The 26,755-nt window shown below is 34.8% G+C and overlaps 1 protein-coding gene across 4 annotated transcripts in view; it reads right to left on the bottom strand.

The window, feature by feature from the left end:
- The window catches only part of LOC144957881 (diacylglycerol kinase beta-like), a 156,689-nt gene that overhangs the window by 78,737 nt on the left and 51,197 nt on the right, over positions 1-26,755 (bottom strand). For 3 of the 4 annotated variants that reach the window (XM_078889395.1, XM_078889396.1, XM_078889397.1), the window contains exons 3-6: positions 9,595-12,046; positions 8,866-9,039; positions 6,066-6,142; positions 418-580 (exon numbers count right to left, since the gene is read on the bottom strand). In XM_078889395.1, the coding sequence (XP_078745521.1) occupies positions 418-580; positions 6,066-6,142; positions 8,866-8,929 (304 nt within the window). In that variant the 5' untranslated portion in view covers positions 8,930-9,039; positions 9,595-12,046. Of the gene's footprint in view, positions 1-117; positions 325-417; positions 581-6,065; positions 6,143-8,865; positions 9,040-9,594; positions 12,047-26,755 lie in introns of all 4 variants that reach the window. The other variant, XM_078889394.1, reaches the window with a different exon arrangement.

The raw sequence follows: 26,755 nt of genomic DNA, 5'->3' as shown, positions 1-26,755 counted from the left end.
ATCAAACAAGGATAACTTAGAGGGTAAAAAAATAAGTGATGGAAGACTGTATATCACCAACAAACTAAGAAGACCAAAAATACAATAGCATGTCAATTCGATAAAACAGCTGAATACCTGCTCTACTCCGTTTTCCAGCGGCCTCGCCGGAGTTGCTGTCAGATCTGGAATGGCCCAGGCCGTGCAGTTTCTCCGTCAGTCCATGAAGCTTCTCCGCCAGGCCGCCCCCATGGTGCTTGGTGGTGCTGGTGGTGGTGGTGGTCATGGCATTAGTGTTGGCGCCCGTCTCCCCTCCGCTTCCTGTTCCGTCTTTGTCTGTGGTTCCTGTTTTGGCATCAAAATGAAGTTCTGTGGAGAGTGGTGCGCAGACAGTTTGAGAAGCAACTACAGCCATATTTTTTAGATGATAATCCTTACCCCCGCCGCCGCTGCCGCTGCCTCCTCCACTGCTGGAAATCATGGCCGCCGCTGTCGTCGTCTTCTTCATGAAGGACAGGAAGAGATGCTTGCACAGGTCTTCTGGGATTGCTGCCTCCAGGTAGGTGTCCATGAACAGCTTGAAGCCTTGGTAGTCGATGGGCTGATGGAGTGAAAAGATGGATGAATTTTAAAAAAAAGAGATTGGTGAATGTCATCAATAGCATCTAGATTTTAAAGAAAAAATAATGAAATCATAAAAATATGAAATTAATGTGATACACAAACAAAGAATTACAGTTCCAGTTTATTATGCCTGATCCTTGTAAATGTTGCTGCTCGTAGCTCGAAGAAATAGATAACAATATGAAATTGAATGTAAGCTTCAATTTAATATACGAAAATAGATAAAAACGAAACATCCATTTTATCTGTTTTCGTATATTAAATTGAAGCTAACATTCAATTTCATATTGTTATTTATGCCTGATCCTTGACATTTGAATAATGAAATAATAGGATAAAATAAAATGCTCTTTATATTACAGCCTCGAAGGTAGGATAGATCCTCACGAGAACGTCATTTTGCCTTCAAGTGTATTCTGACATAAAGTTTACCAGTTACTGTGGCATGATCTTTGGAACAAGATGTACAAATATATCAAACATATTATCTGAAAATTCTTATGGTAGCAAAAATCTAGAATTACCATTAAAGCATCCAAGAAAAAGTAAGACATAGGGGCACTTGGAACAAATAGGGATCAGATGTAGATTCAAAGAGCATACCACCAATGTACATAGTTTGAGATCACCTATAAGTCTCATCTGGACACAAGCACAAAAATCCAATAAAGAGGAATACACTCAAATGCTTACATTATACATTCAAAATAACAAATATAATAATACATAACAGAGAGATGATTTACAAGGAAAAAAAATATAATCTCCCAAAACAATAACTATGCATTTGACTGTTTCCCTCCCAGCTAGGACTCAGGCCAGGGCCAGGACAAAACCAAGTAATCTCATTCCAAGACAAAGACAGAAATCATGTTGGAAAACAAATATAAGGGGATAGAAGACACAGTTATGTACCCCCCTGCCCGCTATGGGAGGTCAGGAACGCCACCCAGTTTGATGTACTAGCATCCTGTCTAAAAAGTAGACAAGCGACTGTCATGGTTCATTAAACACTTCAGAAATGGGGAGGAATTCTGGCTGCATGGCCCTCGTAACCATCGTGGCTCTGAAGGATTTCTTGAATATTGACAGCACTGGCCTTCTCTGGGTTGTATTTGCTGCAATTGAAACAGACCATGGGAGGTCAAAAGATTCCTCCAAGCCAGCACTGATTGAGTAACTAAGTCTGGCTTGGACAAGTGGAAAGTACTTTGTGATATACACACGCATCCTGTCCAAAAAGTTAAATGCTCCAGAAATGGGGGGAGGAATTCTGGCTCTATGGACTTTATGGTTCTGAAAGGTTATTTGAATATTGACAGCGCTATCCTCCTCTGGGTTGTACCTGCTACACTTGTTACCGACCACAGGAGGTCAAACAGATCCCACCCAGACAGCAGTGATTGAGTAACTAAGTCTGCTTGGACAAGTGAAAAGTACTTTGCAAAATTCACACGCATCCTGTCCAAAAAGTTAAAACTCTTCAGAACTGGCGGAGGAATTCTTGCTCCATGGACCTTATGGTTCTGAAAGGTTATTTGAATATTGACATGAGCAGTAACATCCTCTGGGTTGCTGCAATTGTTGCCAACCATGGGAGGTCAAACAGATTCCACCAAGCCAGCAGTCATTGAGTAACTGCTTGGACAAGTGGAAAGTACTTTGTGATATATCAGCATCCTGTCCAAAAAGTTAAATGCTCCAGAAATGGGAAGGAATTCTGGCTCTATGGACTTTATGGTTCTGAAAGGTTATTTGAATATTGACAGCACTAATAGGAAACAGATGTAGATTCCAAGAGCACACTATCAAAGTACTTTGAGATCACCTAGAAGTCTCATCCATAGACGAGCACAGGTCCCCACTAAGAAGGATACACTCAAATGTTTACAAATCATATATAATGTGTAGATAAACTAACTATACATTTGACTGTTTCCCTCCCAGCTAGGGTATCCGGCCAGTGCCAGGACAAAACCAAGTAATTTCATCCCAAGACAAAGACAGAAAGCATGTTGGAAAGAAGATAAAGGGGGGATAGAAGACACAGTAAGTGCCTCCCTGTCCACTATGGGAGGTCAGGAACCCCACCCAGGCAATATACTCGCATCACGTCCTAAAAACAAACAAGCAATTGCTACTTTTACTGCAATAGACTTCATATAAATGGGGATGAATTCTGGCTCCATGAATCTAATGGCTTTGAAAAACTACTTGAATATAATGACATGGCTTTGAAAAACTACTTGAATATAATGACATGGCTTTGAAAAACTACTTGAATATAATGACATGGCTTTGAAAAACTACTTGAATATAATGACATGGCTTTGAAAAAACTACTTGAATATAATGACATGGCTTTGAAAAACTACTTGAATATAATGACATGGCTTTGAAAAAACTACTCGAATATAATGACATGGCTTTGAAAAAACTACTTGAATATAATGACATGGCTTTGAAAAACTACTTGAATATAATGACATGGCTTTGAAAAACTACTTGAATATAATGACATGGCTTTGAAAAGCTACTTGAATATAATTACATGGCTTTGAAAAGCTACTTGAATATAATGACATGGCTTTGAAAAACTACTTGATATAATGACATGGCTTTGAAAAACTACTTGAATATAATGACATGGCTTTGAAAAACTACTTGAATATAATGACATGGCTTTGAAAAACTACTTGAATATAATGACATGGCTTTGAAAAAGCTACTTGAATATAATTACATGGCTTTGAAAAGCTACTTGAATATAATACTGACATGGCTTTGAAAAGCTACTTGAATATAATGACATGGCTTTGAAAAGCTACTTGAATATAATGACATGGCTTTGAAAAACTACTTGAATATAATGACATGGCTTTGAAAAACTACTCGAATATAATGACATGGCTTTGAAAAACTACTCGAATATAATGACATGGCTTTGAAAAACTACTTGAATATAATGACATGGCTTTGAAAAGCTACTTGAATATAATTACATGGCTTTGAAAAGCTACTTGAATATAATGACATGGCTTTGAAAAACTACTTGAATATAATGACATGGCTTTGAAAAACTACTTGAATATAATGACATGGCTTTGAAAAACTACTTGAATATAATGACATGGCTTTGAAAAACTACTTGAATATAATGACATGGCTTTGAAAAGCTACTTGAATATAATGACATGGCTTTGAAAAGCTACTTGAATATAATGACTGACATGGCTTTGAAAAGCTACTTGAATATAATGACATGGCTTTGAAAAGCTACTTGAATATAATGACATGGCTTTGAAAAACTACTTGAATATAATGACATGGCTTTGAAAAAACTACTCGAATATAATGACATGGCTTTGAAAAACTACTCGAATATAATGACATGGCTTTGAAAAACTACTTGAATATAATGACATGGCTTTGAAAAACTACTTGAATATAATGACATGGCTTTGAAAAACTACTTGAATATAACATGCTTGAAAATACTTGATATAATGACATGGCTTTGAAAAACTACTTGAATATAATGACATGGCTTTGAAAAACTACTTGAATATAATGACATGGCTTTGAAAAACTACTTGAATATAATGACATGGCTTTGAAAAACTACTTGAATATAATGACATGGCTTTGAAAAACTACTTGAATATAATGACATGGCTTTGAAAAGCTACTTGAATATAATGACATGGCTTTGAAAAACTGCTTGAATATAATGACATGGCTTTGAAAACTACTTGAATATAATGACATGGCTTTGAAAAACTACTTGAATATAATGACATGGCTTTGAAAAACTACTTGAATATAATGACATGGCTTTGAAAAGCTACTTGAATATAATGACATGGCTTTGAAAAACTACTTGAATATAATGACATGGCTTTGAAAAAGCTACTTGAATATAATGACATGGCTTTGAAAAAGCTACTTGAATATATGATGACATGGCTTTGAAAAACTACTTGAATATAATGACATGGCTTTGAAAAGCTACTTGAATATAATGACATGGCTTTGAAAAACTACTTGAATATAATGACATGGCTTTGAAAAACTACTTGAAATAATGACATGGCTTTGAAAAACTACTTGAATATAATGACATGGCTTTGAAAAACTACTTGAATATTAATAATGACATGGCTTTGAAAAACTAACTACTGAATATAATGACATGGCTTTGAAAAACTACTTGAATATAATGACATGGCTTTGAAAAACTACTTGAATATAATGACATGGCTTTGAAAAACTACTTGAATATAATGACATGGCTTTGAAAAACTACTTGAATATAATGACATGGCTTTGAAAAACTACTTGAATATAATGACATGGCTTTGAAAAACTACTTGAATATAATGACATGGCTTTGAAAAACTACTTGAATATAATGACATGGCTTTTGAAAAGACTCTTGAATATAATGACATGTGCTTTGAAAAACTCTTGAATATAATGACATGGCTTTGAAAAACTACTTGAATATAATGACATGGCTTTGAAAAACTACTTGAATATAATGACATGGCTTTGAAAAACTACTTGAATATAATGGACATGGCTTTGAAAAACTACTTGAATATAATGACATGGCTTTGAAAAGCTACTTGAATATTAAGACATGGCTTTGAAAAACTACTTGAATAATGACATGGCTTTGAAAAGCTACTTGAATATAATGACATGGCTTTGAAAAGCTACTTGAATATAATGACTGACATGGCTTTGAAAAACTACTTGAATATAATGACATGGCTTTGAAAAGCTACTTGAATATAATGACATGGCTTTGAAAAACTACTTGAATATAATGACATGGCTTTGAAAAACTACTCGAATATAATGACATGGCTTTGAAAAACATACTTGAATATAATGACATGGCTTTGAAAAACTACTTGAATATAATGACTGGCTTTGAAAAAACTACTTGAATATAATGACATGGCTTTGAAAAGCTACTTGAATATAATGACATGGCTTTGAAAAAACTACTTGAATATAATGACATGGCTTTGAAAAACTACTTGAATATAATGACATGGCTTTGAAAAACTACTTGAATATAATGACATGGCTTTGAAAAACTACTTGAATATAATGACATGGCTTTGAGAAACTACTTGAATATAATGACATGGCTTTGAAAAACTACTTGAATATAATGACATGGCTTTGAAAAGCTACTTGAATATAATGACATGGCTTTGAAAACTACTTGAATATAATGACATGGCTTTGAAAAACTACTTGAATATAATGACATGGCTTTGAAAAACTACTTGAATATAATGACACACATGGCTTTGAAAAACTACTTGAATATAATGACATGGCTTTGAAAAACTACTTGAATATAATGACATGGCTTTGAAAAACTACTTGAATATAATGACTGACATGGCTTTGAAAAACTACTTGAATATAATGACAGCACGAACCTCCTCTGGGTTGTACTTGCTGAGAATTCCATCTCCGTTGAATTCTTCCAAAACGTCTTTCAACTTCTTGGCTGAATCTAAAGGGTGGAAATGTAAAATGCAAATATATAACATTAACTCTCTCCTTACCAGCCATTTTTAGAATTTTCCCCAAAAATTCACACCCACCCAACACAAAAATATACTTTTCTTATTCAAAGAAAAAAAAGACACATGTGCAGTCTATAAAGAATATTGTTCAGGAAAATGATGTCTACAGCACAGCTGTTATTTATAGCTGTAATCAAAGCATTTCTTTAAATTTTGTGATGTACAAGAGAAATCAGAATGAGAAAATTGTCAGTTGCATCGTAACGAATGTGACGATTTTCCTATGGTTGGTAAGGAGAGGGTTAAAGAGGGTAAATACAATACAGGATGCTGTTTGCTGTTTTTAAGGGTTTTACGGCGCTTGCAACACATAAAGGTCATATCAGTGCCAGTAAAAAGAAAGAAAATGGGATAGTAAAAAGTTATAGAATTACAATAAAGCATCCGAGAAAAGGGAAGACAAAGGGGAATTGGTTCAAAAAAGAAACAGGTGTAGATTCCAAAAGCACACTATCAAAGTACTTAGTTTGAGATCACTAAAAGTCTCATCCAGACACAAGCACAGGTCCCAACTAAGAGGAATACACTCAAATGTTTACCAATCATATAATATAATGTGTAAACTAAACATAATACAATGCATAACAACAGAGAGATGATTTACAAGGAAAAAAATATCATCTCCCAAAACTATAACTATACATTCGACTGTTTCCCTCTCAGCAAAGGACTCTGACCAAGGTCAGGACAAAACCAAACAATCTCATGCCAAGACAAAGACAGAAAGCAATTGGAAAACAGATAAGAGGGGATAAAAGACACAGCAAGTACCTCCCTGCCCGCTATGGGAGGTAGGAACCCCACCCAGATACAGGATGCAGAAATCAACTTGATAATATGCAGTTTTGCAGTCTAGTAATAAGGAACCCGGATTGCCACTTGTTTGTTAAACGTTTGCTTTGGGGCTGTGCAAAGTTGAGTCCTTGGAGAAAAAAACCTTCCTCTAAACTCACTTGTTCTCGCCATACAAAGGCATAAAATAAGTATCTGGCAGCATAGTTTCTCACAACTCTCTTTCCTCAATTAAGGCATAATTCATCTTAAATCAAATATTTTTACATTAAACCTTAAAATTCAATTTTAAGCATCATGTTCACAACAACATATGACTGTTTTAGTACGATTGATTACCCAAATTTCACAGAACTACGGATTTTGGGGTCCTAACTGACGATTTTATAAAGATCTTTATAAATTGTATAAAACTTTAAGATAATTTCTATTCGTTATGGGGGAAGCATAAAGATGATTTAAATTTCTCTTCGTTATGGTAGAGAAGAAAGATAATTTCTTACATTATAACCAACTCAAAGTTAAGCCCTCTCAAATCACACCTCTCCCCCTCACCCCCCCCCCCCCCCCCTCAAATAAAAAGAAAAAAAAAAAGAAAAGAAAAAAGAAAAAAATTCCCCAGGAAATTAAATTAAAATTGAACAAATCTGCTTTCAGAATTTCGCTTTTTTCTTTTTTTTTTTTTGAGGCCTGGTTCATCCTGACATAATACTGTTTCGAGACGGTAGGTCACATATTTAAAAAAGAGTGCAAGGTGACTCTCGTGGTCAAGGCATTACAATGTGACCTGGAATATATATCCAGGTTCCACCCCCCATTTGATGGCACTTTCTTTTTTCTTTTTTTTTCCTTGGGCAAGATTATCAAACCTATATTTTGCTCATTCCAAGACAAAAAAGGAAAGCAACTCATGAAACAGATATAGGGGGCAAGAGGACACAGTAATTACCTCCCTGCCCACTATGGGAGGTCAGGAACACCACCCAGCATGTTGAAATCAGAAATCTGTTTGATAGATTACTTATATTCCTCAACTCTCACCTTACCGATCATTTTCAGTATTTTCTCAAAATGGCAGGCTTACCCAGCAGAAAAATTGATTTTTTAAAACTCAAACAAGCTCTCAATAAAACAACTTTATGTTCTTATTAATTTTTAAAAAAAGCATTTTTCCAAGTTTGTGATGTATAAAACAAATCTGAATAATAAAAACGTATATTGTGTCATAAGAATAAATGTGACGATTTTGCTGTAGGTGGTAAGGAAAGGGTTAACATGAATGCCTAGGAAACAATGAATGCCAAGGAGACAACAGCCTCTTAGGATGCCACGGGTGAACATGAATGCCTAGGAAACAATGAATACCAAGGAGACAACAGCCTCTAAGGATGCAGATCGGGCTAACATGAATGCCTAGGAAACAATGAATACCAAGGAGACAACAGCCTCTAAGGATGCAGATCGGGCTAACATGAATGCCTAGGAAACAATGAATGCCTAGGAAACAATGAATGCCAAGGAGACAGCCTCTAAGGATGCTGATCGGGTTAACATGAATGCCTAGGAAACAATGAATACCAAGGAGACAGCCTCTAAGGATGCTGATCGGGTTAACATGAATGCCTAGGAAACAATGAATACCAAGGAGACAACAGCTCTTAGGATGCCGGTCGGGTTAACATGAATGCCTAGGAAACGATGAATACCAAGGAGACAACAGCCTCTTAGGATGCCCACGGGTTAACATGAATGCCTAGGATACAATGAATACCAAGGAGACAACAGCCTCTCTAAGGATGTCGATCGGAGGAGTGAAATTATTATTTTCTTTTAATTGCTATTGAAAAATTATACATACAAGATGTGTATTCCTGTAGTTGGTGGAATTCTGAAGGACTAAGTTTTTGCCACTGAAGCGCCATCTTCTTGTCGCAGTTGGTGCTGGTGTTGCTGCTGTTCTTGTAAAGTTATCGTAGTTTCTGCTACTGCTGTTGTTGTTGTTGTTGTTTCTCTTGTTGATATTGTCTTGTTCCTAGGAGATAGGAGTGATATAGGAATGAATGATTGGAAATCCCGATATAATTATCGAGTAGTCCAATAATATCTGCAGATAGAAGGTAGTCTTCGCTTATGCCAGATTAATTTGCGTGCACCTCCTACTGACTTTATTAAGGACCGATTTTTATCGTTGATGGCTCAAAATATTTGTCTCAATCTATGTTAATTCCCACAATACAGCAGTAAGTATAATAATTAAAATAGATGAGTGCCCGTTCATAATAGCCTTTATTTCTCTGCAAATATTGCGGATTCTCTACTAGAGACAGATATATATGTTACATGTAACACACAGTCCTGACGATGGCTGAAAGGCCTGAAACATCGATATAGACTGACTCCAACATCGTGGTAAATATTACAATAATATATATATATATATATATTGTGACAAAAGAGATGTATTAGGAAAAGGAGGTGAATGTGGAGGATGAGGGGGAGAATAATAAAAAATAAAAATAAAAGAAAGAGATGAAGGGAATGAAAAGCAGGAGGAATGATAAGGATGAGGAAGAGAAGAGCACCATACCCAAATTCGTTCAGCCTCTTCTAAGCTTTGCCATGGATGATGAAAATAAAGCTCGACACTGGTAGACTAGCTAAAATTCCATTCTGAGGGCAGATAGCTGTTGTTGTCGTTGTTATTGACGTCTTGTTTAATCCAAGGAGTTTTCAGAAACGACTTTCGAATTGCCTTATAGTTATAGTATAAGATTTTCCAAAACCAACTCCTCTCTTCTCGAGCTGAGCTTTCCCGTCTTCTGGTCCAACTCTGTTGCTTTTCGTTGTTACGTTATAATTTTCTTGTTGTTTTATTTTTCTTCTTTGTTTTAATATTATTCTTTTGCTGCTTTTTGTTTCGTTTCGTTTTTTTTTTTTTAATGATTTTTCTTTGTTTCTCCTACTCCCGGCTATATCCAGGAAGTTCTGTTGGAATACTATTATCAATCCGGACGATGCTGTATCTATATCCTATATCTGAAGATACTTTTTAAAAAACAACCTTTTCCAACATCTACTACTACTAATACCTGCGTAGGCTGAGTTTACACAACAGGTGTAATTCTACCAAAATAAAAAAAATATATATATAATAGTAGACTCCTATATATGCTGGAGGTTGAATGAATTAACACTGATGAAGGTCTATGAGAATAGATCCGTATGCTATATTATACTCATATAATACATATGAAGAGAATAATAACGAAATATCAATTTTGTCAAGTCTTATCCGTGATATGAGTCACACACTATATCAAATTGGCTTATAGTTATATGTATATCCACACCAGGACACAATAAATGACAATAATATTAGAAATAAAAGCACTGGGAAACTTTAATAAAAGAAACCAACACACTGTGCATATACTAATTTCAACGATTTCCTCCCTTTCTTGAATTAGAACGTGTTGGAGTGGGATAGAAAACTTGGGCTAAGATCTTAACAAATTAACTTACAGATTAATTTAGTTATGAAGTTATCGTTCATTTGTGTAACTTGTTTTACACACATACACATGTACATACATCTGATAACTGGTGTAGTTTGATTTACATTAAAAAAAAAAACTGATGGTTGGTGTAGTTTGGTTTACACACACACAATTTATTTGATGACTGGTGTAGTCTGATTTACGTAGGACTGATGTGCTGGTGTAGTTTGGTTTACACACAACTGATGACTGATGCAGTTTAATTTACACAAAGAACTGAAGGCTAGTAGTGTAGTTTGGTTTACACACACAACTGATGACTGATGCAGTTTAATTTACACAAAGAACTGAAGGCTAGTAGTGTAGTTTGGTTTACACACACAACTGATGACTGATGCAGCTTAATTTACACAAAGAACTGAAGGCTAGTAGTGTAGTTTGGTTTACAACACAACTGATGACTGATGCAGTTTAATTTACACAAAGAACTGAAGGCTAGTAGTGTAGTTTGGTTTACACACACAACTGATGACTGGTGTAGTTTGGGTTTACGTAAAACCGATGACTGTAAGAGGAAAAGATTTGACAAATTATTAACTTTTTTTATGATAATATAAAGATGAAACGGATAAAACAGGGTGGAGTTTAGACTAACAGAAGGGGCAATTTAACCATGAATACTGATGAACTGGCGGTGCGATAAAGTCCGTATTTTAGAAGGAGTTTTGTGAAGAACACTGTGGTCTAATAATTCGTGTATGGTGGTAGATGCGGTCTGCACCATTGGGTTGTGGATGTTGTTGTTAGTCGCTCTGTTGTGACGGCGATGGTGATGATGATGATGATGATGGTAACGATGATGACGGTGAATATTACGACGATTCAAATCGGATGTGGATGAAGATGAATAGCTGCCGTCTTTCTGGTTGCGAGGGTGATAGTCGATGATGCAACTGCTGCTGCTGCTGCTGCTAAGATTGTTTGTGGTGATGATGATACTGTTGTTGTTGTTGTTGTTGTTATAGTAGTTAGAGCTGTTGTTATGAATATTATGATCCATTCATCTGAGTTGTTGATATTATAAACAGTCAACTCGGAATGTGGGGTGGTGGAATATTTTTAGTTGTTGCTGTTGTTGTTGTTGTTATTGTTACAGCTGTTGTTGTTGTTGTTGTTGTTACAGCTGTTGTTGTTGTTGCTACAGCTGTTGTTGTTGTTGTTGTTGTTGTTGTTGCTACAGTTGTTGCTGTTGTTGTTGTTGTTGCTACAACTGTTGTTGTTGTTGTTGTTGTTGCTACAGCTGTTGTTGTTGTTGTTGTTGTTGTTACAGCTGTTGTTGCTGTTGTTGTTGTTGTTGTTGTTACAGCTGTTGTTGTTGTTGTTGTTCTACAACAAGAGCGTTACACACAGGGGTGGTTGGATTAGGTTTGGGATAGGTTGACGGAATGGAAGGGTCAATTTGGCTGGAGGTGACAATTGGTTTGTTGATTGATGGCAAAGGCTTGAAGCTTGATTGAGTCTTGGGTATTTCCGGGTATTTATCTGTATTGAAAGAACATTTAAAAAAAAAAGGAAGTCATTATTTATGTGATAATTCAGAAAAATAAATTAACAGACGAAAGGGGGGGGGGGGAATAGCTCAGTTTGTAGAGCACTCGCTTCACACGCAAAGGGACCAAGATCGATCCCTGTTGAAGTCGAGATTTTTTCTGACCCTCCTGTCCACCCTGTAGTGATTGGGTAGCTGGGTCTGTTAGATTTGGCGGAAAGTACTTTGCGATAGACTAGCGTCATATCCAAAGAATAGCATGCGCTTGTTATTGTCCGTTTCACGCTATAGAAGACACCGGGATAAACTCCGACTCTATGAGCCTAATGGCTCTGAATGGACAAAATATATATTAATTTAATAGACGACGACGACGACGACGATGATGATGGTGATAAGGATGATGACGATTACATTTTTACGACGTAAGGAAATTTTCTCTCTCTCTCTCTCCCTCTCTCTCTCTCTCTCTCTCTCTCTCTCTCTCTCTCTCTCTCTCTCTCTCTCCTTCCCCCTCTCTCTCTCCTTCCTCTCTCTCTCTCTCTCTCTCTCTCTCTCCTCCCCCTCTCTCTCCTCCCCCCCTCTCTCTCTATCTATCTATCTCCATCTCCGCATGCGTATGTCTGCGTAGGTTTGTGTGTGCGTGCGTGCGTGCGCGCGCGCGAAAAAGTGAATAATAAAACATATATAATAGTAAGTAAGTAAAAAGAAAAAAAGGTTAATTGATCGTTGTACCTAGATACTCCTACGTTTTTAATTAAGCCGAATCTGCATGCACAATAAATGGCTAATCAGGGCGCGGCGCTCCTGTCGCTATCGGCTTTGCTGGGCTGGGCTGCGCGGGTTGCGGTTTCTATGGTTCGTACTTTGACCACAATACAGTGTCGCTATAGATAGATGGTGTGCGCTTGGCTAAGACTAAGAATCTCACAACATTGCCCTCCGGAAGTATAACGGACCAACACACACAAATACTATGCGTAACCATGAACATTTATAGTCTGGTTAATGGATACAGTTTAGTGAAGATTTGGAATAAAAGCGAAAGGCAAAATGACATTACAAAGACCTGAGTGACGTCAATTTCATTCTATCTATAAGTAGTTCTTCAGGGGCCATTGGGCCAATGGAGCCGGAGTTTACCCCGGTTTCTATAACGTGAAACAGACAATAACCATTGCTTGCTATCCTTTGGATAGGACGCTAGTCTATCGCAAAGTACTTTCCGCCAAATCTAACAGACTCAGCTACCCATTCACTGCTGGGTAGACAGGGGGGGGGGGAGGTCAGAAAAAAAAATCTCCACTGCACCCGGGATCGATCTCGGTCCCTTTACGTGTGAAGCGAGTGCTCTATCAACTGAGCTATCGGGACCCCCCATACTACAATGCTAATTTGGTGTCAACTATTAAACATTTATCTTTCAACTCAATAGCACAATAATAATAATAATGGAGAAAGTCACTACATAATAGGATTCAATAGTCGTAACGTCACTTCCTTCCTAATGACGCATGGTAACTTAGTAACACTGGCTCTAAACTATCGGAACAATGGCGGACGCCGTATGAAATATTTCTCCGGCGAGCATAAAAGTCTATCCAGAGGAGAAAAACATTATAAATATGATCTTGTTTTGACGTTTATACATTCTGGTCACGAGACATATGAAAGGTTCTAGCCAGCTTGAAGAATAAAAAGTAATGATTTTCTTTGTTTAGAACCAAGATGGCCGCCGTTGCCGAGCGCGTGACATCAGACGACTGAATCCAATTGTATAAAATCTAAAATCTGCAGTGATGGGCAGTCCTGTCCGCCATTTGCAGATAAAGACGTTGAACTTGAAACTTGAACTGGAAGTTGTAGTTTCTCTTCCAATTAATTATTCTTTATTATTTCTTCGAGCTTCAAGGGCTTAGAGTTATGTGTTGAAATAAAATACTCGTCACTTCTGCCAGTCTGACCAATCGTACCAGCACACAAACTATGTGTATTTTTTTTTTAAAAAGCGTTTATAGCCTGTTTATATAGAATTTTGTGAGAACTGATAACCCTACTGCCGTCTAAAAAAAAAAAGACAAAAAAAAAAAAAAAAAAAAAAAACACAAAAAAACCCCCCACCAAAACAACTTCACTCTATACGGGCAACGTTCACACGTTTGCAGATCTGATAGCCCAATGTACCTGGCCGTTAACAGCGTTGTTTCTGTCGGAATAAATTGTAATATCGCCTAACAGTTTCGTTCTACATATTACATGTTGCTGTTAATCACGGACCCCTTGTAAAGCGTTTTGAGCACATTAAGTGGATATCGCGCTATATGAAAGCTCAATTTTGTAAAAAAAATGTAATTATTGTCTGGAGGCGATGGGTCAATACGTTGACGACGATGGTTAAAATAATGATGATGATGATGATGATGATGATGATGATGATGATGATGATGATGAAGATGATGATAATGATGATGGTGACGGTGGTGGTACTGATATTTATGACGAAGATGACAACGATATGGATTGTTCTAAATGCTGAACAAAACAAAATCGTCGATAGAGACAGTACAGCAAATATTGTTGAACTTTTCGCATCAGAAATATAAAGGTCATTCCTACCCATCAGTAATAAAATAAAAAAGTAGCACCGCTTGCACAAATTCACGGAAAAGTAACCAACACAACACTTTCGTACTATGCCAAAGCTAACAACAAAAAAAACTACCAAAACTTGTTTTAAAAATAATAAATTCTATTTTAACCAGAAAACTTATGAGCTCAACATCTTGAATTGAATACTAATCTAAAAGAAGCACCGCTTGCACAATCCACGGAAAAGTAACAAACACAACACTTTCGTACTACGCCAAAGCTAAGAAAACCTACCAAAACATGTTTAAAAAAAAAAAGAAATTCTAATTTGGCCAGAAAACTTATGAGCTCAAAATATTGAATTGAATACTAATCTAAAAGAAGCACCGTTTGCACTAATTCACGGAAAAGTAACAAACACAACACTTTCGTACTATGCCAAAGCTAAGAAAACCTACCAAAACTTGTTTTAAAAATAATAAATTCTACTTTAGCCAGAAAACTTATAAACTCAACATCTTGAATTGAATACTAATCTAAAAGAAGCACCGCTTGCACAATCCACGGAAAAGTAACAAACACAACACTTTCGTACTATGCCAAAGCTAACAAAACCTACCAAAACTTGTTTAAAAAAATAATAAATTCTATTTTGGCCAGAAAACTTATGAGCTCAAAATATTGAATTGAATACTAATCTAAAAGAAGCACCGTTTGCACTAGTTCACGGAAAAGTAACAAACACAACACTTTCGTACTATGCCAAAGCTAACTAAAACCTACCAAAACATTTTTTAAAAAAATAATTCTATTTTTGCCAGAAAACACATCTTAAATTGAATACTAATCTAAAAGAAGACGGGGATTTAAAAAAAAATAGTCATGAAAAAAAAAATGAATTTGACATTCTTAAAAAAAAACAAAAAGAAATACTAACCACAGAACGTTTCGTTTTCATCTCAAAGACTTCTACAGACAATAACAAAATCAGTTTTTTTAAAAAGTAATTTTTGTTCATGGCTGAAGAAGGGTTTCGAGCACGAAACGTTCCATGATGGGTATTTTGTTCCCCAAAAAACCAAACCATTAATATGAGCATTAATGTATCTACATGTCATGAAAATAATGAGACATAATGTAAAAGGAGATAAAAATCTCACCATTTAAAGTTTTATGTTTGTGTACAATTCATATCAGAACATAGAACATGTCATATAGATAGAATGCGCTTGGCCAAGGAGTTCACAACATTGCCATCCGGAAGTATAACGGACCAACACACAAACTCTGTGTAACCATGAACTTTTATAGTCTGGTTAATACAGTTTAGTGAGAACAACTCACAAACGCGGATGGCAAAAACAACAACAAAGGTCTGAGTGACGTCATCTTCAAACTATCTATAAAGTCCTGTAGCGTAACGAAATCGAATGCTTTCAACAACCAAAAAACGAAATCGAATGCTTTCAACCACCAAAAACATTGACATTGACATTCTCTTCCACGATTGGCACTGATTGGAGCAAGCTCGTTCTTCAGTGACGTGACAACGAGAATTTTACACGATCGCACTCAATATTATTATTATTATTATTATTATTATTATTATTATTATTATTATTATTATTATTATTATTATTATTATTATTATTATTATTATTATTATTATTACTATTAAGAAGTAATTGGTAGGTGATTGATTGGTACTCAAAAAAAAAAAAAATCTCTCTGACAAACTATAAACTGTTAATAGGGAAATAAAACCTTTTTATTTCATACGTTATATTCAATTTTTGTTTATTACTTTTTATGTGTAACCCAAATGTAAATGTTGCTGCTCAACGCTTAAAGAAATAAACAACAAAGTCAAATTGAATGTAAGCTTCAATTTTATGAACGAACACAGATTATATAATGTCATGTGAAAATTTTGGGTTTCCCCCCTTTATCAACAAAACAGGATGAATAAAACACTGAATGAGATAATAATATGTGATATAATGGTGTGTGTTGTCAAGGTGAATGACAACGCCGTTATCACATATCACCCTCATTCACCTATAACAACGCAATTCATTATCATATTCATTCGTCTGTAGTGTTTCATTCATCCTGTTTATTGATAAAGGGAAAACCCGAAACGTTCACCTTAACAACGCCATTCATTATCACATATTACTATCTCAATCGTCTGTAGTGTTTTATTCATCCTGTTTTATTGATAAAGGGAAAACCCGCAACGTTCACCTTAACAACGCCATTATCACATATTACTATCTCAATCCTCTGTAGTGTTTCATTCATCTGGTTTTATTGATAAAGGGAAAACCCGAAACGTTCACCTACACAACGCCATTCATTATCACATATTACTATCTCAATCGTCTAAAGTGTTTCATTCATCCTGTTTTGTTGATAAAGGGAAAACCCGAAACGTTCACAACGTTAACAACGCCATCATCACATATTACTATCTCATTCGTCTGTGGTGTTTCATTCATCCTGCCTGTTTTATTGATAAAGGGAAAACCCCGAAACGTTCGCATTATCTGTTTTCGTTGTTTATTAAATTGTTAATTATTAATAATTACCCAAAGACAGTCTTTGGTGTAACCTTTTCCATGTTGACTGTTTATAGTTTGTCAGAGAGAATTTTTTTTGAGAACTAATCCATCACATAACGGGTCGTCCAAAAAAATAATAATAATAAAAGCAAAAAAAAAAAAATAGTTAAAAAAAAAAAAAAAAACAACAAAAAATCAAACAAAAGAAGAAGAAATACAAAACAAAAAATACAAACAAAACAAAATCAAAACAGAAGAGCCGAATGACGTCAACTTCATCCTTCTTTCAGTACTTACATGTCCTTGTCTAGTTGTACCTAATGAAAACACACATCAAACCAACATCACTATAAATACTACGAGCTTTACTCCAGTCCGACTGTACTGTAAGCACAGCTTAGATTGTTGCACACAAAAAGGCCCTTGACTTGAATGCATTATACATACAAAATAATATGTATCTATCTATGATATGTTTCATGTGAAAATATTACAGGGTTAGGCATAGTGCCGATGACACACACACACACACACACACGTTGAACATAATCATCTCTCTCTCTCTCTCTCTCTCTCTCTCTCTCTCTCTCTCTCCATATATATATATATATATATATATATATATATATTATATATATATATATATATATATATATATATCTTTTATGAGTGTTGGTGGGTACTTGTAGGTACGAAAGTGCTCGATAATGGTGGTTAGAGCTAATATATAGTGTAAATTTTCACTCACATTTTTTTTTGCCGAGACGACTCGTTTCTGTGTTTTTCCTTTAATCCACCCTTCTTCAGTCGGCATAATCCATCACAGAAACGAGTCGTCTCGGCAAAAAAAAATGTGAGTGAAAATTTACATTATATATATATATATATATATATATATATATATATATATATATATATATATATATATATATACACACACACAATATATATATATATATATATAATATATATATATATATTATATATACATATATATATAAATAATATATTATAAAATATAACTAAAACACAAGACTCACACCCCCTCCCCTGCCCTTATCCGGTAACTTTAGCTGCTGTTTACAACATTAAATTTAAAAATATAACTAAAAACTGCTTGACACACACAAACCGACCGGAGACCATTTCAATGCCACCAATGCATATCGGAGAAAATGTGTGATATATTATATTATATTATATTATATTATATTATATTATATTATATTATATTATATTATATTAATTATATTATATTATATTATATTATATTATATTATATTATATATATTATGTCGTCACCACCAGGGCATGACTACTCTATCGTACTCTGGAAAAAATCACATATTTAAAAATTTGGCCAGAAAACTCGTCTTTCAAACATCGATCGATTAAATTACTCTCATCGTGGCAAAAATAAAATCTCATACCCGGGACTTCGCCGGCGTTTTTTGTTTTTGGCACGATGAGAGTCATTTAAATCGATCGATATTTGAAGGACGAGTTTTCTGGCCAAATTTTTAAATATGTTTTTTTCTCTCCCCATAACAAGGCAGTACTGCTATATATATTGACACGAACTTGTAGCAGGCGACAGGATTCAATAGGCTAGACACCATTCAGTCATTTTCAATGACATTCTTCCTCGAATCACACAATACAATACAATTCTAGAAATTCAAATCAGAAGAGAGAAGTAATTGATTGAATCAAACAGATCTTTTCTTTTTTATTTACCTCGAGGGTGGGTGGGGCGTTGTTAACTCACTCAACCCTAACACCGACTATATCCGTAGTTTACCCAGGGTTACTTTTTACCCCGTGCCTATTTATATTACATTTTTCTGAGGCAAATTATAGATAGTTTGAAGATGACGTCAATCAGGCCTTTGTTATTGGTTTTTGCCATCCACGGTCATGAGTAATTCTCACTAAACTGTATTAACCAGAATATAAACGTTCATGGTTACACAGAGTTTTGTGTGTTGGCCCCTTATACTTCCGGATGGCAATGTTGTGAGCTTCTTAGCCAAGCGCATACTATCTATAGGCGTTATATATCAAAGGAAATGTTTCAAATTTTTAAACGTTAATGATAGTTGAATAAAACAGTCTGTGTACATGCTCATTTTTAATAATTTTTTTTTCCCATTTTGAAAAGTGCGGCTATGTGGTCTTGTGGTATTGACACTCGCTTTCGGATCGGAAGGCCCTGGGTTCGAGCTTCGCGCTCGGCGCATAGTAGAGTCCTTGGAAAAGGCGAAGTCCCGGGTATGAGATTTTATTTTTGCCACGATGAGAGTCATTTAAATCGATCGATATTTGAAGGACGAGTTTTCTGGCCAAATTTTTAAATATGTTTTTTTTTTTTCTCTCCCCATAATACGGCAGTACTGCTATATATATTGACACGAACTTGTAGCAGACGACAGGATTCAATAGGCCATACACCATTCAGTCATTTTCAATGACATTCTTCCTCGAATCACACAATACAATACAATTCTAGAAATTCAAATCAGAAGAGAGAAGTAATTGATTGAATCAAACAAATCTTTTCTTTTTTATTTACCTCGAGGGTGGGTGGGGCGTTGTTAACTCACTCAACCCTAACACCGACTATATCCGTAGCTTACCAAGGGTTACTTTTTACCCCATGCCTAATTATATTACATTTTTCTGAGGCAAATTATAGATAGTTCGAAGATGACGTCACTCAGGCCTTTGTTATCGGTTTTTGCCATCCACGTTTAAGAGGAATTCTCATTAAACTGTATTAACCAGAATATAAACGTTCATGGTTACACAGAGTTTTGTGTGTTGGCCCCTTATACTTCCGGATGGCAATGTTGTGAGCTTCTTAGCCAAGCGAATACTATCTATATAGTTCTATATCAAAGGAAATGTTTCAAATTTTTAAACGTTAATGATAGTTGAATAAAACAGTCTGTGTACATGCTCATTTTTAATAATTTTTTTCCCATTTTGAAAAGTGCGGCTATGTGGTCTTGTGGTATGACACTCGCTTTCGGATATCGGAAGGTCCTGGGTTCGAGCTTCGCGCTCGGCGCATAGTTGAGTCCTTGGAAAAGGCTCTTTACATCATTTTCTCTCACCGTACTCAGGTGTAAAATGAGTACAAGGCCGTTATAAACGTTGTCTTTGTCCTAAAAATTGTAATATCGCCTAACAGCCGTCCTACATGTTACGTGATGCTGTTGACCAGGGACCCCTTGTAAAGCGCTTTGGGTACATTTAGTGGATATTGCGCTATATAAAGCTCAATCCTATTATTTTATTTATTTTTTATTTTTTTTTTTAATTTAAAGTAGCAAACATCTCTAGGATTGAGTGAGTTAACCCTTTATCCATCGGGGACGGACAATTCATTTGGTTATTTTATTTTTTTTTTTTTTTTTATTAAGGGTTTTACGGCGCTTACAACACACTAAGATCATATCAGCGCCAGTAAACTAAAAGGAAGAAATTGGGATAGTAAAAAAGGTCTAAGATTACAATTAAAACACCCAAGAAAAGGTAAGACAAGAGGGGAATTGGTTCAAATATGGAACAGAGGTAGTTTCAAAGAGCACACTATTAAAGTACTTAATTTGAGATCGCCTAAAAGTCTCATTCAGATACAAGCTCAGCGGGATACACTCAAATGTTTACAAACCATATAATATAATATGTAAACATAAAATAATCCGGTGCATAACAGAGAGATGATTTGCAAGACTAAAAAAAAAAAAAACCATATCCCAAAACTCTCACAAGTCCATTCATTCGACTACAAAATCATCACAACAGTCACACACATCATAATATCTATAGATAGTATGCGCTTGGCTAAGGAGTTCACAACATTGCCATCCGGAAGTATAACGGACCAACACACAAATTCTGTGTAACCATGAACTTTTATAGTCTGGTTAATACAGTTTAGTGAGAACAATTCACAAACGCGGATGGCAAAAACAATAACAAAGGCCTGAGTGACGTCATCTAAGAACTATCTATATAGTTCGAAGATGACGTCACTCAGGTCTTTGTTATTGTTTTGGCCATCCGTGTTTATGAGTAATGCTCACTGAACTGTATTAACCTGACTGTAGATAGTATGCAGATGACGTCACTCAGGCCTTTGTTATTGTTTTTGCCATCCGCGTTTGTGAGTTGTTCTCACTAAACTGTATTAACCAGACTATAAAAGTTCATGGTTACACAGAGCTTGTGTGTTGGTCCGTTATACTTCCGGATGGCAATGTTGTGAACTCCTTGGCCAAGCGCATTCTATCTATATAGTTCGAAGATGACGTCACTCAGGTCTTTGTTATTGTTTTTTGCCAGCCACGTTCATGAGTAATTCTCACTAAACTGTATTAACCAGAATATAAACGTTCATGGATACACACAGTTTTGTGTGTTGGTCCGTTATACTTCCGGATGGCAATGTTATGAGCTTCTTAGCCAAACGCATACTATCTATATAGTTCGATGTTCACATAAAATATAGAATCACGATCAGCAAATTATACTAGATCTCAATGCCCGATAAATTCTCGAATTGAAGTTTAAAAAAAAATATTGACTCTTTTTTATTTTATTTTTTTTCAAAAAAACTTTGACGAGCTTACAACAGCAGCAACAGCAACAGCAACAGCCACAACAGCAACAGCCACAACCAGCATTTGTATTCCATTATTCCCCGGCATTTTATCTATCAGCAAATCAGATGTTTCATGTTCATTAAAACACAAAGCCCAAGTTGCTGATGGATGGATGGATGGATGGATGGATGGATGGATGGATGGATGATTTGGTTTTGCTTTTGTTTTTAAGGGGTTTACATACGAGGCTTGCAGCATGGATGGATGGATGGATGAAGCTCGAGGAAACAAACAAACAATAATAATAATAATAATAATAATAATAATAATAATAATAATAATAATAATAATAATAATAATAATAATAATAATAATAATAATAATAATTAACTGGTTAATTGGGTTATCAGACCTGCGAATAAGTGCACGTCGGTCGGGAGGTATCAGACCCCCAAGATGTGAATTTAGAACGGGATGGAATGATCGTGAAAGAATCCCTCCAAAAACAAACCCAAACAAAAAAACAAAACAAAAAAACTTGAGAAAAAAAATTACAAAAAAGAAAAAACAAACAAACAAGAAACAAAACAAAACAAAAACAAAAATAAAACAGTTTTGCTAGTGTGCTACTACACAACAGGGTTGGGTTGTTGACAAACTTGTTGTAAACCAAAGCAAACGATTTTTGTTCATGGAACTCGGTCGACGTGACATGACAGACAGCAGCAACATATTTACAATCCAGAGCTGCCAATCTACTGAATGAATGAAAATGACCTCACTCGGATGTCATTTTTTGGTCAGTGTCAGGCTATAACTTTACGAAGGCAGACCTACATATTACATGTACAGGTCGCTATCAAAATGTCAACCTGACATGTTGGAAAAAACCCCACAAAAAAAAAACAACACATTACAACATCATTACAGTGAAAATAAAAATTGATCACACATCACGACAAGCAGGAAATAAAACAATAACATAATATCTATACACAATATCGATATTTTTTTTTTAAATCGGTAAATGAATTTAAATATCTTCATCATCACCGTTCTCAAACCACCCCTATGATTTCAATAATATAATGTTATATTTAGCCCACAGACTAAGACTGACTACTGACTACACGCTGACTGTTATAATAATTATTGGTTTGATATTGAACGCTCTATACGGCAACGGAGGAGCCTCACAGTTTTGATGTATTTTGACGAGTTGGGAGCTTATTTCAAGCTATCGATATTTATAGAATTAAAACCGATCCAGACAAAAAATTACAGAGATGAGGCACGACCAACAGAAAACAATAAATAAATTTAAAAAATAAAATAATAATAATAATAATAATAATAATAATAATAATAATAATAATAATAATAATAATAATAATGATAATGACAACAATAACGATAATAATAATTATAATAATGATAATGACAACAATAACGATAATAATAATAATGATAATAATAATAATAATAATAATAATAATAATAATAATAATAATAATATAATAAAATAATATAATAAATAATAATAATAATAATAATAATAATAATAATGATAATAATAATAATAATAATAATAATAATAATAATAATAATAATAATAATAAATAATAATAATAATAATAATAATAATAATAATAATAATAATAATAATAATAATAATAATAATAATAATAATAATAATAATAATAATAATACTTTGTAATATTTTAGAAAAAAGTTGGTCATCTATTTAGTTCCTCAAAGAGAACATTACTCGCCATGTTTGCCTCGTACATCCTTGAGCGTTTTGAATCTTCAAATTTACTCTAACGATATAAGTATTTTTGACAAGATGAGTATATCTGTCAGACAGATTGTGTGTGTGCGGCTATGTGGTTCAGTGGTATGACTTTCGCCTTCAGATAGGAAGGTCCAGGGTTCGAGACCGGCTCTGAGCTTGGCCTTCGTAAAGTTATGGCCTGACACTGACCAAAAAATGACGTCAAAATGCCACAAAAGACCACTTGTTTCCACGAGCACTACTAACGACAACTCACTAGGCGGTGCAAAAACCAAATAATGACGTCTTTTTGGGTTTCAGCGTCAGGCTATACCATAACGATGGCTACGGTCAGAGCGGCGCGTAGTTGAGTCCTCTCATTCTCTCGCCGTACTCAGTCGTAACATGAGTACCTGGCAGTTAACAGCGTTGTCTCTGATCTATCATGAAAATAAAAAGTGTAACACCGCCTAACAGGCATCATGTCTCGCTCGTCCAACATGTTAAGCGTTGCTGTTAGCTTGAACCTCTTGTAAATCGTGTTGAGCACTTTTAGTGGGTTTTACACTATACAAATGGTCTAGTTTCTTGTTGGGTTTGTTTTTTTTTTCATCATCTTAAATCATAGAGATTTGACATGTTTTGTTTGTTTGTTTGTTGCTTTAGGTCTCTTCCAACACAATTGAGGTTATATGAGAGACCGCTGAAACAAAAAAACAAGCAATCTAACAAAAATAGTACAAATGTAAATCAAAATCATAACCTAAAGATATCATAAGCTAAATTATAAATAACCAAGAACAAACAGGCAGAAGATTTACAGAAAAAAAATATCCCCTGTCAAAAATACAATCACAAACCAAAGAAGCAGGATAGGCTAGTAAAGAGAAGAAGAAGCGACATCACTATCGGATCGTACATGAAGATTTGACATGAAACTAAAAAGAAAATTCTAGGCGTTTGCCACAGTAGACCATGCACACCCCATCAAGAAGCATAGATAATATATTAACTCACTAAACCCCAACACCGACTATATCCGTAGTTTCCCCGGGTTACTTTTACCTCATGCCTATCTATTACATTTGTCTGAGGCAAATTATAGGCGTAGTATCAAAGCTAATGTTTTTATTTTGTACATGTTAATGATAGTTGAATAAAACTATCTATGCACATGTTCATTTTTAATACATTTTTTTCCAGTTTTGAAAAGTAGCAAAAAGCTGTAGGATTGAGTGAGTTAATATTAGAAAACACCCGATATAGAGACGATTAGGAGCAATGTATAATTATATAAGGATAATAGAGGAGGCAAATGGCATTGAAGGCGTTGTATCATGACATAAATACACGCTATAGCGGATTATATATATAATATATATATATATATAATATTATATATATAAATATATATATATATATATATATAATATATATATATATATATATATAATATATATATATATATATATATATAACATAATATTATAATAAACAGCTTTGATCAGGTATTTTTTTTTTGTCTCTGAGTTCAATACAAAGGCTACAAAACGATATTGAAAAGAACGTAATGGTAGGAAAAGAAGGGAGGGCGGCATCGAACGAGCTGAGAATCGAGACGGAAGAAATAAATCATAAGTTAAGAAATAAAAATGGTAGAGAATGGGAATATGTCATGTAACAAAAAAACAAAAACTGAACCCTAAGAATACATATCTCATAAGTTCCTACATAAATTTTAATAGAAAAATACGTTGTTTTTTTGTTTTGTTTTTTGGAGCATTTTTAAAAAAATGTCTGATCCTAAGGCATTGCAGAATCATGAATTGTTTGTTTGAGTTTGATTTTAGATAGTTGATTTCATGGTTTCCAAACATTTTGAGTAGTAGTAGTAGTAGTAGTAGTAGTAGTAGTAGTAGTAGTAGTAGTAGTAGTAGTAGTAGTAGTAGTAGTAGTAGTATGTAGTAGTATAGTAGTATAGTAGTATAGTAGTTAGTTAGTAGTATAGTAGTAGTAGTAGTAGTAGTGTAGTAGTAGTGTAGTAGTAGTAGTAGTAGTAGTAGTAGTAGTAGTAGTAGTAGTAGTGTAGTAGTAGTATAGTAGTAGTAGTAGTAGTAGTAGTAGTAGTAGTAGTAGTAGTAGTAGTAGTAGTAGTGTAGTAGTAGTAGTAGTAGTAGTAGTAGTAGTAGTAGTAGTATAGTAGTAGTAGTAGTGGTAGTAGTAGTAGTTAGTAGTAGTAGATAGTAGTAGTAGTAGTATAGTAGTAGTAGTATAGTAGTAGTAGTAGTAGTTGGTGTAGTAGTAGTAGTAGTAGTAGTAGTAGTAGTAGTAAGTAGTATAGTAGTAGTGTAGTGAGTAAGTAGTAGTAGTAGTAGTAGTAGTAGTAGTAGTAGTAGTAGTAGTAGTAGTAGTAGTAGGGTAGTAGTAGTAGTAGTTAGTAGTAGATAGTAGTAGTAGTAGGTAGTAGTAGTAGTAGTATAGTAGTAGTAGTAGTGTAGTAGTTAGTAGTAGTAGTATTAGTAGTAGTAGTAGTATAGTAGTAGTAAGTAGTAGTAGTAGTAGTAGTAGTAGTAGTAGTAGTAGTAGTAGTAGTAATAGTAGTAATAATAGTAATAGTAGTAATAACAGTAATAGTAGTAGTAGTAGTAGTAGTAGTAGTAGTAGTAGTAGTAGTAGTAGTAGTAGTACATACATACATACATACATACATATCAACACACACACATACATACATACACACATACATACAAACAGACATACATACATACACACAGACAGACAAACACATCATTATCGATAAGGCTCTATTTCTTCCTCCAATCCACGAAGCCAAAAACCGTTGTTTTCGGTATCTACCTATCCGCGGGATCGAACTAGATAGATAATGACCGGTTTTGCGTCTCGCGAACAACACCTAAAACGCTAAAAATACTACGACGATACCTCCCCAAACGCCATATCGTTTTGAAACGATTACGATTACCGTCAGTCGATGCAAAGCAAGCCTTGAAATCATTCCTAAAATAACACGATAATAACACGACCCGAACTCACAATAGACACGTAGATAACCACGCCTCTCGGACAGTCGTCATAATGTAAACAATTGCAGTGTTGGTAAACAAAACAAATGACCGGAACTCACAATAGACACGTAGATAACCA

Source organism: Berghia stephanieae, chromosome 12 (genome assembly GCF_034508935.2).
Source record: "Berghia stephanieae isolate SIO BIC M18660-M18661 chromosome 12, UCSD_Bste_1.3, whole genome shotgun sequence".
Taxonomy (NCBI): domain Eukaryota; kingdom Metazoa; phylum Mollusca; class Gastropoda; order Nudibranchia; family Aeolidiidae; genus Berghia; species Berghia stephanieae.
Note: the sequence above shows the minus strand (reverse complement) of the source record. Positions and strands in the feature narration are given on the sequence as shown.